This window comes from Cenococcum geophilum (assembly GCF_001692895.1).
Source record: "Cenococcum geophilum 1.58 unplaced genomic scaffold K441scaffold_79, whole genome shotgun sequence".
In the NCBI taxonomy this organism is placed as follows: domain Eukaryota; kingdom Fungi; phylum Ascomycota; class Dothideomycetes; order Gloniales; family Gloniaceae; genus Cenococcum; species Cenococcum geophilum.
This window is the reverse complement of record NW_027137637.1, coordinates 52,397-68,189: the sequence shown is the minus strand read 5'-3', so window position 1 is coordinate 68,189 and position 15,793 is coordinate 52,397. Positions and strand designations below refer to the sequence as shown.

Sequence of the window (15,793 nt, the reverse complement as noted above, 5' to 3'; positions counted from 1 at the left end):
ATTTTTCCTACTATTTTCTCACCGTTTTCTTACTACTTAATAGTTGCTAGTAACTTAGTATTTTACTAGAAAACTATAAACCCCTAGTCTAGGGATTTATAAACTACTAGGATATAGCTACTAGTATATATTAAGCTGCCTAAAAAGGATATATATATATAGAACTATAGCACCATAGCCTAGAGGCTGCATGCGCAGTATCGCACGCAGTATAATACAATGGATATCCAAAAAAAGGTAGGCAGATTAAATAATTTTACCGCGTCTCCTATCGATAAACCTCCTTATCTGTACCATTAAGATCCTATTGGAAACGCAGCGCCCGAAAGGAAGCACGACTCTTGGGCGCCTGTACACCGCGCCACGACTCTTCTATCAATAGATTCTGGCGTCGATTTACCATCCAAAGAAGGAGGAAACCGTTATTAATATCGTCCAAGAAGCGGCTCATTAATTCGGGCGTTATACACAACAATAAAGACCTAATGCGACGGCACAATCACGTTAAATTTAGAAGACGCGACGAGGGGCTTAATATTGGATTAATTAGGTATGGTACAGTTGTAAGGGATCCCTGTATAACCTCAATCGACAGCGTCCTTTTACTAATCTGTATACTAACTCTACACGGTAGGTGGTTCGAAGATCCTCATTTACCCGAAAAACCGGTCTATTATACGATTTTGAAACCTCAAAAAACACAAGGCTCGGCGCTAGCTCGTGCATGAAGCTAAGCATGGCTCCCTTGCAGAGCCTCTCGCCCAAATCAGCAGCCTCTCGCCCAAATCAGCATCCTCTAAGCCGTATTCCCTCAGGCCTCCTAAATTAGCTACAACTAGTGTAACGAAATCCATGTTTTTGATACCCCTCCTCCCTAAGTGTTGGAGAGCCTACGAAACCTGATAAATACTGCTCTCTGACTATATCCTGCCCACATATCCGCCACTTCACAAATTATTTTGAACAATCACAAATCTCCCAGCCACTGTCAGCTTACTATATCTCACTGATACCTAGGAACCAACAAGATTTCCTACCTCATTCTACCTACGCATATCCTATTACCATTACCTTTGAAAATCATTGCAAAACCCACAGGCGTAATCATGTCCCCGTCCAAAGTTCCTAGTCTCGACTTCGAGACTTTTTACAACATCGTCGATGGCAAGAAGCGTACCGGAAAGAATGTACACCACGGTATTAACCCGGCTACGGGAGAAGAACTATGGGATTGCCCAATCGGTTCCCAGCAAGATATTGATGATGCTGTGACGGCGGCAAAGAATGCCTTCCCCGCTTGGGCTGCCACTCCTGTAGAGAAGAGGAAGGAAATGCTTGGAAAGTTCTCAGAGTTATTCGCAGTCCATTCTGAAGAATTCACTACATTGCTCTGTAGAGAAGCAGGGAAGCCGGTATTGTGAACCACTTTGCACTGCCTAAGTTGCCTTTACTGTTTGTGAATTAACTCGTTAAACCAGAGAAAATTTGCAACCATAGAGGTCGGAGGAGTTCCTGCATTTGTGGGCTTCCACTGTGAGTGGCTTTTAAAATGGTATCTTGACATTGGTGGTGCTGACCTGCACCTAGGTACTCTCAACATCCCGGAAGAGAGATTTGAAGATGATGAGAAAGTTGTAATGACAAGATATAAACCACTTGGTGTGGTGGGTGCCATTTGCCCATGGAACTGTGAGTTTGCGGCCACCAGATATTATTCGTGACATGCTAACTCTTTTCAACAGTCCCGCTCATCCTGTGTATGTTCATTATGAAATATTCTTTTGGATGTTGCTAACAATATGAAGCTGCGGGCAAGATCGCCCCGGCTTTACTTACAGGCAATTGTGTGATTGTTAAGCCGTCGTAGGTAGGGCCATCCAATGCTGCTTTGCGTCCCGCTAATGATGATAGCCCATTCACCCCCTACACTGGCCTGAAATTAGTTGAGCTTGCGCAAGAGATCTTTCCACCTGGCGTAGTTCAAGTCGTTGGTGGCAGTAATGAGCTTGGTGCCATGCTCACGGCGCACGCAGGCATTGCTAAGATCTCATTCACCGGCTCTATTGCCACAGGGAAGAAGGTTATGGAGGCGTGCGCCAAAACCCTGAAGAGGATTACTTTGGAGCTAGGTGGAAATGATGCTTCTATCATTTTACCGGATGTGGATATCAAGAAAGTTGCTCCTGAAGTTGCCATGGGTGCTTTCCAAAACTCAGGGCAGGTACGAAATTGTGGAAATTGCCAATCTCAACCTAGAAACTCCACCGTTAACCCTACCCTAGGTTTGCGTAGCGACGAAGCGAATCTACATCCACCAAGATATTTACAAACCATTCGTTGAGGCCATGGTAAACTTTACCAAAAGCATGAAGGTTGGCTCGAGTGATGAGGATGGCGTTTTGCTTGGGCCAGTCCAGAATCAGATGCAGTACGAGAAAATCAAGGGATTCTTCGCAGATAGTAAAGCCAAAGGTTACAAGTTCGCTGTCGGTAGCCCCGATATCTCCGCTTCCAAGGGATTCTTCATACAGCCAACAATCATTGACAATCCGCCCAATGACTCAAGAATCATTACCGAGGAACCTTTCGGTAAGTTATATTTGGACAACTGAGAGTACATCCTGTTATGTACTAACGGCAATAACTAGGGCCAATCGTTCCAACACAGCCTTGGTGGGATGAGGAGGAAGTTATAGCGCGTGCTAATAATACTAATACAGGCCTTGGAGCTTGTGTCTGGGGCAAGGATGTCGCCCACGCCGAGAAGATTGCTATGCGACTGGAGGCGGGTAGTGTATTTGTCAACAGCTGGGAGAAGCCCACGCCGCAAGCAATCTTTGGAGGTCACAAGGAATCTGGAATTGGTGGCGAAGTAGGTGATTTGCTTTGATTTTCCCCTTGTAAGAGCAAGCTAACCGTGTGAATGAACGTAGTGGGGACAGAGTGGCCTACTTAGTTATTGCAATCCGCATGTTATTCATGTGTATAAGTCGTAACGATTAGGTTCAACAACCCAAAAAAGAGACCCAGGCGATCTCAGTTACTAGTTAGAATAACAGGCCGTCTGCTGGAGGGTATGATGGCAGAATTTGAACTCTATGTACTTATCCCTTGACCCGTCAGGGCGAGCAGAGTGGAAGGCCCGTGCGCGAACACCAGAATCAGAACAACGCGTAGAATTAAACCATCAAATATACCACCACCATGCCTTCTAATCACGCTAGAATTGATGTAGATCTTGTTCAGAAGACTCNGTATAAGATTCCCCCAAATAAGACGGCGAAAAAAACCCCCCAGAAGCCTTGGCCACTCCCCGAATTGTGTATTCCTGAGCACGGCTACCGAATCCTACCGATCTGATTGGTGGACTCTTATCGATAACCTGCGTGCCCAAGTTGACGGGTTAAGGGATAGTAGGAATAAACCAAGGCCGATCTCGGTAATTAAATGAACATCTGACTTGACTTCATCAGCGACGCACTCCTTGGGAGGGATTGTCGGTCAAACACAACACTTCACAATTCGCGTCGAAGGTGGCCCAAGTGAACATGGAGTAAAGTTGATGCTTGTGTGCGCTTCGAAGCCCGTCTCGACCAGCACAAGGAATTGCTTTGACCGACCATAATAAAATGCTTTTGTGGTCGTGAAAGTGAAGGATATTCTCATGCTACCTTGAAATCCCCTTGCATGTGACTGGTGGAGAGATGGCTGGGTTCATGGGAAGTTTCATATGGCGACTCTGCAGGTCGGTCTCATAACTAGGCGTCCCAGTATCCGTTGGAAAAAGGCTTGTGAGATATCCATAGCCTTCTATTACTCTTCAGGTACCATGTGAGGTTATCCGGTGCCTATTTTGGTCTTATGTCAACGTGACTGCACTGCGAAGGATGATTTGATATGGGATTCAATCGATCCGTCTACATAAAACCTAAGTCGCTTTATGCAAATTTATCGTGCTTCCCTTTTATCTTGACATCTAACAAGACCTCGTGGTAATTACCTTCCCTCCTGGCCTTCTTTAACTTCTTGACCTCATCGTCGTCGAGATGCCACCCAACACTCTCCTCCAGCTCTTTCCGGCTAATCTTTTCGCGTGCCTTCTCTTCTTTTGATGCTTTCAAATTCGGTTTGAACCTAGCTTGCATGCGAATACAGACAGTAGTGCTGAAGGATATATCTCCAGCGTCTCCACGAACTTCAGGTTTGGATAATTTAGTATCGACAGTGAGAAATTTTTCGCGCTGGGTTTGTATACTGAAAGTGGCAGAGCTATCAGGGACCGGAATGCATAGAAATGATTCTTCGGGAGAGATGGCAGAGGGTGTGGCAGAAAGAATGCCATATTTGTCGCAGCTCAGATACCTGGAGCAGCGTGTCAAAGATTAGATGCATGGTCTGAAGTTTGTCACTTGTTCGAATATACCTTCCATGGTGTCCCTTGAAACTGAAGTTCTCTGTTCCTGCAACTCGATTTGCTACCCAAACTTGTCGTACGTCATGTGGTTCAGCCGTCCCAGGGTCATTGTCCACAAAATTCTCTATTTCACAAGTGAAGACTTTGCCATTCGCATCGCAGGCTAGGCATGTGGCAGGCTCGGTGGGGAGGACGAAGATAACAGGCCCAGAAACATCGTTGGGAACCTCCGCGGTGACCCAAGAGTCGTCTTCGTTAGTTGCAACTGCCGAGGACGTCGTTGCAAGCTCTTTGGAGGGGGCGTCGGCATCTGCTGGCTCTGTGGTTCGTTTGCGCTTTTTGGATTTCTTATCGCCTTTGAATGTGAGTGCTTTGACCATTTTTGCGAGTTTATTTGTGTATTGCTCGTAATGGTGTTCAACATACAGTAAGTAGTTACGAAGGGCTAGAAAGGCAATCACGGCAACTACTTTAGAAAGATTTGCGGAAGACGCCGGCGGTGAAAGCGCGTTTTCGGCAAGTGAATGGAGATCCAATTCTTTAAAACGCATACCCACCGCATCTTGAATGTAGCATATAATAAATTTTGCAATAGGCATCTAGTATGGCTGCTAGTACCGTAAATCAGAACGCTGTAGCTGTCAGTTTGGTAGACCTGCGCCAGGGCGAGTCATATAATTTCAACAATGGTATTCTAAACCTCTGACTGATGACTAGGCAGTGTTGAGTTCTCAACCCTTGAAGAAGCTTTTGGCCCTTATTCTCTTGGAATAATCATTGTGAAAGATCTTCCTTCGAGGTTTGCCGATCTAAGGCATAAAATGCTGTCTTATTCATCGTTTCTTGCTAGTTTACCCCCAGATCAGCTAGGTAATTTTTTCTCTTGAATACTTATGGTTTCTATCCTATTTGCATATTTAGCATCTTATCCTAAAGCATGAGGTGACTACGGCTTCTTTACAATAATTCGCATAGTCCATTTCATCTTGAGGCTTTCCCGACGCAGCTAATTTCTCCCTTAGAAAAACTAGAATCACCTACTTCAAAATGGCTCGTCGGCTGGTCATGCGGCAAAGAAACACTGAAAGACGGTCGCTATGATACCTTCAAGGGATCGTACTATGTGAATTGTTCCCCAGCCTTTGAGGACCCGACCATTCAGAAAAGCCTTTCCGAGAAGTACCCTTATTTTTCAGAGTACACTGCTCCGAATGTTTGGCCGGCTGAGGAATTACTTCCCGGATTTGAAGAGACATTTCGAGAGTTGTGCAATCTCATTATCGAAACCGGAGTATTAGTTGCCAAGGCATGTGACAGGTACGCTGTGGCGCATATCGATGGTTACCTTGAGGGTTACCTTGAACATGTTGTCGGGACAAGTGTATCAACGAAGGCACGACTGCTACACTACTACCCTTCTCCTAAATCTCATGAGAGTTTCGATGTTAGGGCAAGTGAGGATGATGACTGGTGTGCCACTCATTTAGACCACGGCTGTCTCACCGGCCTCACCTCTGCTATGTTTATTGATGAGACAGCCAACGCACCAAGAATCTCGAGCTCACATTCCACGCTTCCGGAACTGGATTCTTCCCCAGACCCCAAATCTGGCCTTTACATACACTCACGGTCTGGAGTTGTTACGAAAGTCAACATACCACGCGACTGTCTGGCATTTCAGACAGGTGAGGCTCTTGAAGTCATTACGAAGGGTAGATTTAAGGCTGTCCCTCATTTTGTTCGTGGACCTGAACTAGGAATGGGTGACGGCAAGGTTGCTAGGAACACGCTTGCCGTATTTACACAACCGAATCTATGGGAGATGGTAGATGGAAAAAGGGATTTTGCTACTTTTGCAAAGGAGATCATCGAAAGGAACCATTAATTTTGTTCAATGTTTCTTGATACGTCTCGGAACAGTGGTAGGCAGTTGCTCTGTAGTGGCAACACTTAGCAATCTAAAAGGACATGTGTCTATGTGCTTCATATTTCTAGTCTGCTAATAGGCCTAATTGTTTAAGTATGCTTGACGAGAACTCGGGTCCGGTTCTAGAGGGCTTAATCATTACCATTCCGCCGTTGTGATCGCCTAGCCAGTCATTAACGCCCATCATCCCAAGACACCCGCTGAATCAGAACCCCTAGCAGAACTTCCAAGGTATCGTATAAAGGGTGGCATATAATTAACGAATCAAATCATCATACCGCTCTCCTATCGAAGAGATTTTGGTAGCGTGCTAGTCATTCTTCCACCACCGGCATTTAAGCTCTGTCTCACAATCATCTCCGCCGCTGCCGCTGCCGCTAGTCTTTCCTTTTGTCTGCTCCTATCTTTCAAGTACCGCTCCGCCTCTGGCCGCATTCTCAGAATTCGAAGGATGATGTCGTCGTTCGGATCTGCTTGTGCTTCCTTTCTTTTTTCCTCTTTTGCCTTTCTCATAGTGCCCAAATTTCGGGATAACATTATGGTTTTAGTGCGTCTTGTAGGGAGACCAAGAAGGCCAACCGCTCCACCGAATTGGTGACCAACGGCAGCAGGGGCAGACAGTCGGTTAAGACGTGCTTGTTCCGCTTGCTGGCGAGCAGCGGTGGCAGAAGCCATTGTCTCGGACGTACGAATAAGGTTCTCAGTAGTTTCGAAGTAGAAGAAGTTGAGGTTCTGAAGCTCATGATACTTTGGAGATTTCAAAATATCGATTGGTACACCGCACGATTCTCCCTCATCGTCCACAGCATGAAAGAAATCGAAGAGAAGCTATGCCTATTAGTGCTGTTTATCAAAATAAGGAGTATGGAATACCTGTAGCCATTTAAAAACAATATCTAATTCTTGTTGCGTTAAGGGCCGCTGTTGAGACAGTTTGTCAGATAGTGGAGGAACAAGTAGAGACTCAATAGTCGCAAGAACCTCCTTCCACAACCTCGTCATGACCATGACCATGGCGGAGTCTGTCAATGTTTGCTTCATTATTGCAAAATTGTCATTGAAATAATTGAATAGCGGCTCGAGTGCGTTCGTAACATCACGCTGTGTGGGACCTTGCGGTACCGATTGAGGCCGACTTCTTTGGAAATAGCTTGATACGGATGACATCGTGATGCCTCGAGATAACATGCTTCTCAGTGCTCGTCGAGATAGACAGTGATGGATGTATGCTGAAAGCTGGAAGACGTTAGCAACAAAAATGGTTACACTAGTTTTGCTCTGTTCACCTTGTCAGTAATCTTTCTCGTCATGTCCCTCTCTGTCCTCTTTAGTGTCCGAAACGCCTTCCCAAAATAGAATTGAATATCATCCCTCTCGCCCTCCATGCTGACTCGCAGAAGCAGTCTTCCTTGAGTGTCAAGATCAAGCCAGTATTCTCGGGGCATAAAATCCCTGAAGTGTGAAGGATCAAGTTTCAGTGAAGTGCGACCGACACAGTCATGGTCACCCAGCGTATCCCAGTCCCATATGGTCGCAATGATGTTCAGAGGCCCCTGTGTAGTGATGTCGATGGTTTCATCCCAGCGAGGATTGAGGTTCCCGTAGATGACTCGGGTCTTAGCTAGACGTTTCTGGTATTCGTCGCCGAGAACAACATAAGGATCGCTAAGGCCGTTCATGTCACACGCTTTGAGATCTTCTGCCTCTATTATCTTTATAGTAAAAACATAGTTGTCAGGCTTTCGGATCCGTTGGGTAGGAGGCGGAGCATGTTTCTGAATTACTTCCGCGCATGCGTCGACATTAATCTCACGCTCCAGCTTATCTAGTTGAAGAGTTGCATACTCGATGTTGTTCAGTTTCACGAGAGACTAGTTGATAGTCAGTACAACGCAGAGCGAGCGGGGGGTATGGATCTACTTCAGGCAAAAATTGAAAAGGCTCGATCTTCTCCTTATTTGACCAAGCATCCTTGGCCAGCTGCATCCACTTCTCTTGGCGAGTCTGACGGGCCGCAGCTTCTTGCTCCGGAGTCAGCCGATCCATCTCTTTGCTGAATTTCTGCTCGACTAGCTCGCAGTATCTAGAAAGTCCGACACCAATAGCTTTGGATAGCGTAGTCATGAACTTTGCGTATTGGAGGTCGTCATCCCAATTCAAATTTACAATTTGTTCGATGCTCTGATTAAAGGAACGGAATATGTCAACAACCGAGACACTATGCCGCTCATCGTCCATGAGGATCTGATTTGGGTGTTCGGATCCAACGATGAATGAATCTTGCTTCACTGCATTCTCAACCCACCCCACAAGGTTAGCATCGGTCATTTCAATCCATCTCCAAACAAAGTCTTGAAGCAATCCTTCAATGTGGAACGCAAATTGTCGACTAGAACAGATTAACATTTGCCAGACTGAGAGGCGCACGTACTTACCCAGGTAGAGCATCAGCGTGTATGCGGCGAATCTCAACCAGCTCTTTGTAGAGATCGAACCCATCTTGAATAGGTACTTCTTCGCCTTTACTTTGAGCGACATCCATTATTCGTGCAACTAGATCTCTTGCATCTGCAGCATATGCTGGCAGCATCTCTTCCACAAGGACCATTAAAGGATTAACCCTACAGCAGTATAAGCTTATATTTCATATGATTGCGAGGTTTGCGTACCCCATGATTTCGGGATTCTTGCGGTATCTCTTCTGGATTCTCTCGGCTAATTTTACAACAGCCTTTCCGAGTTGGATGACGTGGTAGAACTCCCATTCTTCTTTGGTGTCTGGAATATTTTTCGCGAGTAACTCCCGATACACCTCACTTGCTCTGTGCCGTAGCGAATCCCGCAGCTGTTCAGAGAACCGATCGAGATCCTCAGGCGATTGCGAGAAAAGAGGGTCATCATAGATATGGTTGTTCAAGACATACATAATAGGGCCAAGGGGCGGTGCTTTCGTATCAAAGCAGAGTAGCATGAGCTCAAAAAGTTCCCTGAGCAGAGCGTCATGAAGTGACGAAAGTATATGTTGATTTAGAGCGTAATCGGCTACCGTCCATTTCGTCCGATCAAACAATGCCGCACCAATATGGCTCATTCTATTGACTTTTTTATCCGCTGGTGGTTCCTTGACGTAGTTGAATGCAGCATCTAGGGTGTCGAGATCTATCTCCTGGTGCTGGTATTTCTCTTTAATGACATCCAAGAAAATGATGAGTCTAGAGAAGTGAGGTATGCGCCATCGCAACGCAATCTCGTTGAGTATTTCCGCAGACAGCTTGGATAATATTTTTATTGAAGGCGTCTCGGTGGTAGCTTCTGCTGGTTGAAGCTCTTGATTGTGTAAATCATAGATAAGGGCTTCTTTGAGAATTGCTCGGTAGAATGCCCTTGGATCCGGAGGGATGAAGACATATGAAGAGTCGTCATCACCTGAACCGCGTAATGGCTCGTCTCGTAGGTTCAAAGCGCTCATATCCACTGGTTGATCGATAACATAGGAAGACCCGCTCTCTGACTGGTCTGACATTTTCCTCGACATATCAGAGTAGCTAGAAGAATCTGAAGTAGGACCGCCGCTAGGCTTGAATTGTGGTAGACTTCCGCCCGGGGTGCTCTTCGCCAGTTCAGGGTTTGACTGGATTATTGCTAACATCATCTGAGACAGATCCGGGATCTCAGACTTCTTCCACGTCTCGTAAGCATCCTCGAGGTCAAAGTCCTCGCTGTTAAGGGTCTTCTTGGTATTGAGACTAAGATAGGTTTGATAAGTTTTCAAGTCCTGCAGGGCAGCCTTCTCTGTCCATACTGCCTTGTTGTTGTTTATGTCTGACTGTACCTGAGAGTAGGAGATGTTAAATATGCGGGAAACAACTAGAACCAAAGGCATATCCTTGACCTCATAGCTCCTGGGAACTTCAACTTCAATAGTAGATCCACCAGCGCCTCCATTGCGCTGGCTCTCTGTTGCTAGGTCTTGATCATGCATGAGAAGCTTCTTCTCCATGGTTTGCAACCTGTTGCTCAACTCAGGCCTATCTCGCACCCAGTCATGATCTTTCAGCGTGGAGCTAACCAGGCGAATGAACAAGGCCACATGGCGATCCACCATCAGCTTCCAGTTATCATCACCGGGAGCCTTCCCCTTCTGCAGCTCTTTGGTGGCACTGGAAAAGAATATAAGTAGCAAATCTTCCACTCTCCGGTCCTTCTCCATAGATTTTCGATACTGTGGTGCTTTGAATTCATTGAGGAAAACGGCGAACGTGCGTTTGACAAGTGAGTCACTATATTCTGGCATCTTCTCCTTTCCCAATAACACCCCTGTTATCCGTTTGTCCAGCTCAGTCATAAAGCCATGAGGGAACCGGGTACTCTTTGAGTCTCTGATGAGGGAGAAGTCCTTCACAAGGTCAGTTACGGAGGTCGACGACCTGTGGATGGTACGAGGAGGGGCAGTGATATGTTGGAGGCGCTTTTGACGTGGTTGGAGGAGGTAGCAAAGGTATGCTACGCGGAGGGCGTAAAGGTAAGCATCTTGGGAGGTTATAGCGCGCTTCCGGGTGTAAGAGCTCTGACGTTGCAGGTGATTTTTTTGTTGGAGGCTGTTAAATCTTGGATTATTGCCTCGCGAGCGGGTTGAAGCGGTCGACATCGCAGCGAGTGAGCAACGTCGAGTAGCAGCGTGCTCAATATGTGAGGTGGAGTGAGCCTGGCCTCATGTCACTCGTTTCGAAGGCCTGGTGGAGCTGCTGGTGGAAACGGGGATAATATCGCGGATGGGGCTTGAAGGAGCAGCGACCCGCACTTTCTGTCCAACTATGTATGGTACTCAACAAGAATAAGTCGTGGTGGACCAAAGGGGATGGCGCAGCTTCGCGATAGCGTCGCTCAGTCACTGGACTCCTACCCCGGCGGCTGGAAGGAACGGACATGCCAAGGCAGGTGACGATCTCAACGCTGGGCGGCAAGGAGACCTTCCTCGCGTGAAACAACGTCCTTGAAACGCCACCAATCCACAGGCTTGTCCGCGCTTCTCAGCCCTGTCCTGTGCGATCTCTCACGTCACGGGCTTGCCGAGGGACCATATTCTCATCGGTAACTCCATCCTGGGCCCCAACGCAACACCACATCTCCTCCTCTCCACCTTCTCATGGCCTCGAGAGATCAATAAAATGAAGCTCATGCTTCTCTCCATGCAACCTCCTTAGCCTCGGGCCTGCTAACTCTCTCGTTCACATGCACAGCCTCAAGTTATACAAATAGTCGTCGCGCTAAGTCCTCTTCCCTCCATCAAAGTCGCGGGAGCCCTTCAGGCAGTCATCCAAAAAGCCACCCATCTACTTCTCGTCCTCGCGCTCGCATTTCACCAATGTCATCTCCTAACAAAACCACGACTGAAAAACCTCGTCTCACTGAGCAAGAAAAGAAGAACAACCACATCGCCTCTGAACAGAAGCGCCGTCAAGCAATCCGGGATGGCTTCGACCGTCTCGCCAGCATTGTGCCTGGAATGGAGGGACAGGGTAGAAGCGAAGCCGTTGTACTCGGGGCCACTATCAAATACATGAGAGCACAGATTTCTGAGCGCAAGCGGCTTTTGGACATTGCAAGGGAAAGAGGAATCGATACATCCGGTTGGGAGCTACCCGAAGGATTGGGCGAGAAAGGCAATAGCAGCAGCGGATCATCATCATGAAATTCCCACACAACCCAGCCACCGAGATTCAGCCCTGTGCGATCACTTCTGCATATCCGCAACTCGCAGCCTCTTCCGACTTGCAGAGGCCCTAAGTACAGCGTATTAGCGGATATGCACATCGTTAAACCTTCGCTGTGGTTATTCACGGTTGGAAGGATCTGTGAGCATTGACGCAGAATTATAGAGAGAATCGTCACAGAGAAGAGGCATGAATAGACACGGAGCGGAAGAAGGGGGTTAAGAGCATCTTATACGGGCAGTTGTGTCGGATGTGGCCAGTTTGCTAAGATTTCCATAGGTTCCAGGCGTATGAATAATCGATTACATCCTGTATCCACTAGTCCTTATGCATTTGTCCTACAGGACAAGGCTTGTCTCAAAATAATCCTTGCAACAAACTCGATATCTGTAACCCACATTCAAGGGATATCCGAAATGCTGTTAGCGCGACGTACCTATGAGTAGTGATAGACTAAAAGAACTTTAGAGTAAGCTTTCGGAGGACTACGGAATTAGAAACAGAGAAAATGCCATTAGCAAGTTCTTCCAAAGATGCTCCACTACCAACTACCTTTTGCACTTTTAAAGCAAAACTGCGAGTGTTATTCTGAGTTTAAAATCCCTGCAAATCGGCCTCTTTCAGACCCAGAGAAGGCAGAGAATTGGACGACTTTTGCATGGCCAAGATATTTTATGTGATATAGCGAGGCGTCTGATAATGCATGGGTACCAGAAAACTGTGATTGGAGCGTCGTATTAAATAAGACAGTGAGCTAAGGAAAAATTTAAGTCATTGGTACATACAATTACATGTGCGTTCGCATTTGATCGAGAGCTCTTCCTCAACAAAAACATGTGACCAACAATGTTGACATATTATTCCTCTTTTGAAATGACCAGAAAGAAATGGTGAGGAGATCAGCAACCTAGAGAAAATATGGAGACCGGTCTGCAAATTAGAATATATCCTCTTCCATTAATCCTACTTGTAGTATGCGGATTAAATACAAGGGGAAATGAACTACCATACTCTGCCTGTTCCGCTCCCTGCCACCCCACCGGATATTTCCTGCTAAAATCATTTGCAGAGCCTTGCTTCTTGCAAGTGGCTCAGGGTGCAGCTGAGCGTGGTCACGGAAAAGTTGAACGTGGTCACCGATGGGGTCGGCGAAAGTTAAGCGTGGTCACCGATGGAACCGCCGGCAAAAGGTCGGCGTGGTTACACTTTTGCCCATACAGAATACAGTGATGTGCACGACCAGCTTCCACCCCCCCCCTTAGCGAGGGCTCCAAATTTTCAAATTCGGTACGCGCATCCAATCTCGCTTGGTTGCCACCAACTGTACATAGTAATTGAAGCGAACGCATGTGCCTGCACGCAAGGACCGTCTTAGTTGCCAGGGGCAATCGAATTGAAGCCATGCAGGACTTGCCTGGCCTACCAAAGTTATAATATCTACATCAAATCGTGTTATACTATTATTAATCTATCTTCCTTTAATATGCATCCTTCTTTAAAACGCGCAGCAGCTTAATTAATAGGCGAGAGTCCTCCTTCTTAATAAACTTGACGAAGCTACCTTCCTCCCTCCTTATTACCTAGGCCCCTACTGCTATTAAACTATCGCCTAAATATAATATAATAGCTGCTAAGACGCGAACACAACGCCGTTTAGTTAGGTTTTATATTGGAGGAGCTTAAGGAAATAGATAACAATCTAGAAGCCACAGCGGAGGCCGTTAAGGAGGAGGCAGAAGGTTGGCGATACTACTAAAGTTAGCACGGTGGATTACCTTAATTAAGATCTTATAAGTTACTATATTTAACGCAGGAGCCGCTAGTATTAATACTATAATATTAGGCCACGACCTCTTAGGAAGTTGCTCGTGCTCCTTAGGCTTAGGCTTGTGCTGCTTAGGCTTATACTTCTCTAATTACTCGCTTACTATTATCCTCTTACTTACCCCTAAGGGCTCGCTTACGCTTACTAAGTAAGTATAAGGATGAGCTAATCCCGCCGCTGCCTCGCCTATATTTTAAGAGTAAGATTAGTAATATAGAGAGGAGAAGCGGCGGCGTGTTTATTACTTATAATTATAATATAGTAATTTAATACCTAAAGGATTCGTTTTTTACTAAAACTCTTATTGGTATAAGCCTTTAGCTTTATAATCTTTAGCAACTCTAAGTCTTTCCTATTTATAAGAGAGAGCTATATTATTAAGAGTAAGGTATTCGTATTAAGCTCCAGCTAATTAAGGCTAAAGTTAACACTTAATACGTAGGCGTTCGTAACGTTAGATTTAATATAATAGAAGTTAAGGTTATAGCCTAGTAGTAGAAGATGTAACGGAATCCCCCAAGAGATACATATCCGATAAGACGGTAGGAGGTTTTATCTATGTCCTATCTATGTTCTAGAAGACACAGTCAGACAGGTTAGGGGTGAAAGGTTTTATTAGTGTCTTGGAAGAAACATATAGGAAGCTAGTTCCCCTCTAAAGAAGAACTAGCGATTAGTCTCTAAATAGAAGTGGTTAAAAGCATTTGTCCTTTAATATATGAAACTTATTCTACCTTTAACTTACCTTTAACTTACCTTTAACTTACCTTTACATCGGCAAAATATGGTACCCTTTCAATGGCCTCAATGGTTGGTGGTTGACGCAATTGGCGCGCAGTTGAGGTCATTTGGCAACTCGACCGACTAGCCTATGTCGTGTTTTTTTATTGGCAACCTATATTAATTATTTACCTCTTTATACTAATAGCATATTTTTAAATAAATAAAAGCTATTTAAGCTATTTATAAGGCCTAGTAAAAATAAATAATATTATTTTAGATAATTTAATTTATATAAATATAGCGATGGTTCTCTTCTACCTATCTACCTATTGATTACCTGACTGCCTAACCTTACCTGCCTAGCATCGCCTACCTCTGCCTGCATCGCCTACTCTGCATTCTACGCTGTATCTACCTATTCTGCATTGCTACCTGTCTCAGCCTACTTGTACTGTCTGCATTGCCTACCTGCCTGCATTACGCTAACCTGTCCTGCATTGCCTATACCTGCTCGCTCCTGTCATTGCCTATCCTTCTTGGTATTAGCTGTCTTCTCTATATTGCTATCTAATCCTGTCTGCATCGCCTACCTGTCTGTCAACTGCCACCTGGCATCTGCCTAGCGTTACATCCTGCCTACCTGTCTGCATCTGCTTCCTGTCTGCATCTGCTACCTGTCCTGTCATCTGCCTACCTGTCTGCATCTGCCTACCGTCCAGCATCTCCCTGTTTTATACCTACCTGTCTGTGCTACCCTTGATTCGATCATATTAATCGAATCGTTATATGTGTTCGCTGGCTAGTCGTTGTCGTCTGGTTCGGCGACGGTCGTCTAGTTCTGGTAACGTCGTCTGGCTCTGGTAACGGTCGTCTGGTTCTGGCGACGGTCGTCTAGTTCTAGCGACGTGTCGTCCTGGTTCTGGCGACGGTCGTCTGGCTCTGGCGACGGTCGTCTGTTTTTGCGACAGTCGTCTGACTCTGGGAGACGGTCCGTTTGGCTCTGGCGACGGTCGTCTGGTTCTGGTAACGTCGTCTGGTTCTGGCGACGGTCGTCTGTCTAGCGACAGTTGTCTAGCTCTGGCGATAGTCGTCTGGCTCTGACGACGATTGTCTGGTTCTGGCGACGGTCGTCTGGCTCTGGCGACGGTCGTCTGGTTTTGGTAACCGGTCGTCTGGTTCTGGCGACGGTC

The 15,793-nt window shown here is 46.1% G+C and overlaps 6 protein-coding genes across 6 annotated transcripts; 4 read left to right on the top strand and 2 right to left on the bottom strand.

Moving 5' to 3' along the window:
- Positions 1–924: 924 nt before the first annotated feature.
- On the top strand, positions 925–3,213 carry K441DRAFT_647756 (aldehyde dehydrogenase). The gene is made up of 9 exons (XM_067646869.1): positions 925–1,412; positions 1,479–1,533; positions 1,588–1,689; positions 1,743–1,757; positions 1,806–1,863; positions 1,912–2,221; positions 2,283–2,589; positions 2,649–2,872; positions 2,934–3,213. Exons 1-9 carry the CDS (start codon positions 1,107–1,109, stop codon positions 2,994–2,996), a joined length of 1,440 nt encoding a protein of 479 aa, XP_067497279.1. The 5' UTR covers positions 925–1,106; the 3' UTR covers positions 2,997–3,213.
- On the top strand, positions 3,105–3,383 carry K441DRAFT_670085 (uncharacterized protein). The gene has a single exon (XM_067650225.1). It carries the CDS (start codon positions 3,205–3,207, stop codon positions 3,358–3,360), a length of 156 nt encoding a protein of 51 aa, XP_067497278.1. The 5' UTR covers positions 3,105–3,204; the 3' UTR covers positions 3,361–3,383.
- Positions 3,384–3,938: 555 nt separating this feature from the next.
- Positions 3,939–4,794, bottom strand: K441DRAFT_592303 (actin-crosslinking protein; the record flags this gene model as incomplete). Its single annotated transcript, XM_067644872.1, has 2 exons — positions 3,939–4,362; positions 4,424–4,794. 2 exons carry the CDS (start codon positions 4,792–4,794, stop codon positions 3,939–3,941), a joined length of 795 nt encoding a protein of 264 aa, XP_067497277.1.
- Positions 4,795–5,018: 224 nt separating this feature from the next.
- On the top strand, positions 5,019–6,299 carry K441DRAFT_592119 (Clavaminate synthase-like protein; the record flags this gene model as incomplete). Its single annotated transcript, XM_067644862.1, has 3 exons — positions 5,019–5,083; positions 5,136–5,284; positions 5,437–6,299. 3 exons carry the CDS (start codon positions 5,019–5,021, stop codon positions 6,297–6,299), a joined length of 1,077 nt encoding a protein of 358 aa, XP_067497276.1.
- Positions 6,300–6,369: 70 nt separating this feature from the next.
- On the bottom strand, positions 6,370–11,267 carry K441DRAFT_670081 (uncharacterized protein). Its single transcript, XM_067650224.1, has 6 exons — positions 9,011–11,267; positions 8,777–8,962; positions 8,262–8,730; positions 7,628–8,212; positions 7,215–7,577; positions 6,370–7,169 (listed from the first exon to the last, which is right to left on the bottom strand). Exons 1-6 carry the CDS (start codon positions 10,987–10,989, stop codon positions 6,627–6,629), a joined length of 4,125 nt encoding a protein of 1,374 aa, XP_067497275.1. The 5' UTR covers positions 10,990–11,267; the 3' UTR covers positions 6,370–6,626.
- A 466-nt stretch (positions 11,268–11,733) lies between these two features.
- Positions 11,734–11,964, top strand: K441DRAFT_502839 (uncharacterized protein; the record flags this gene model as incomplete). The annotated part of the gene is made up of 1 exon (XM_067642027.1): positions 11,734–11,964. A coding segment is annotated over one exon (231 nt), but the record flags the coding sequence as incomplete, so codon positions are not given.
- Positions 11,965–15,793: the final 3,829 nt, after the last annotated feature.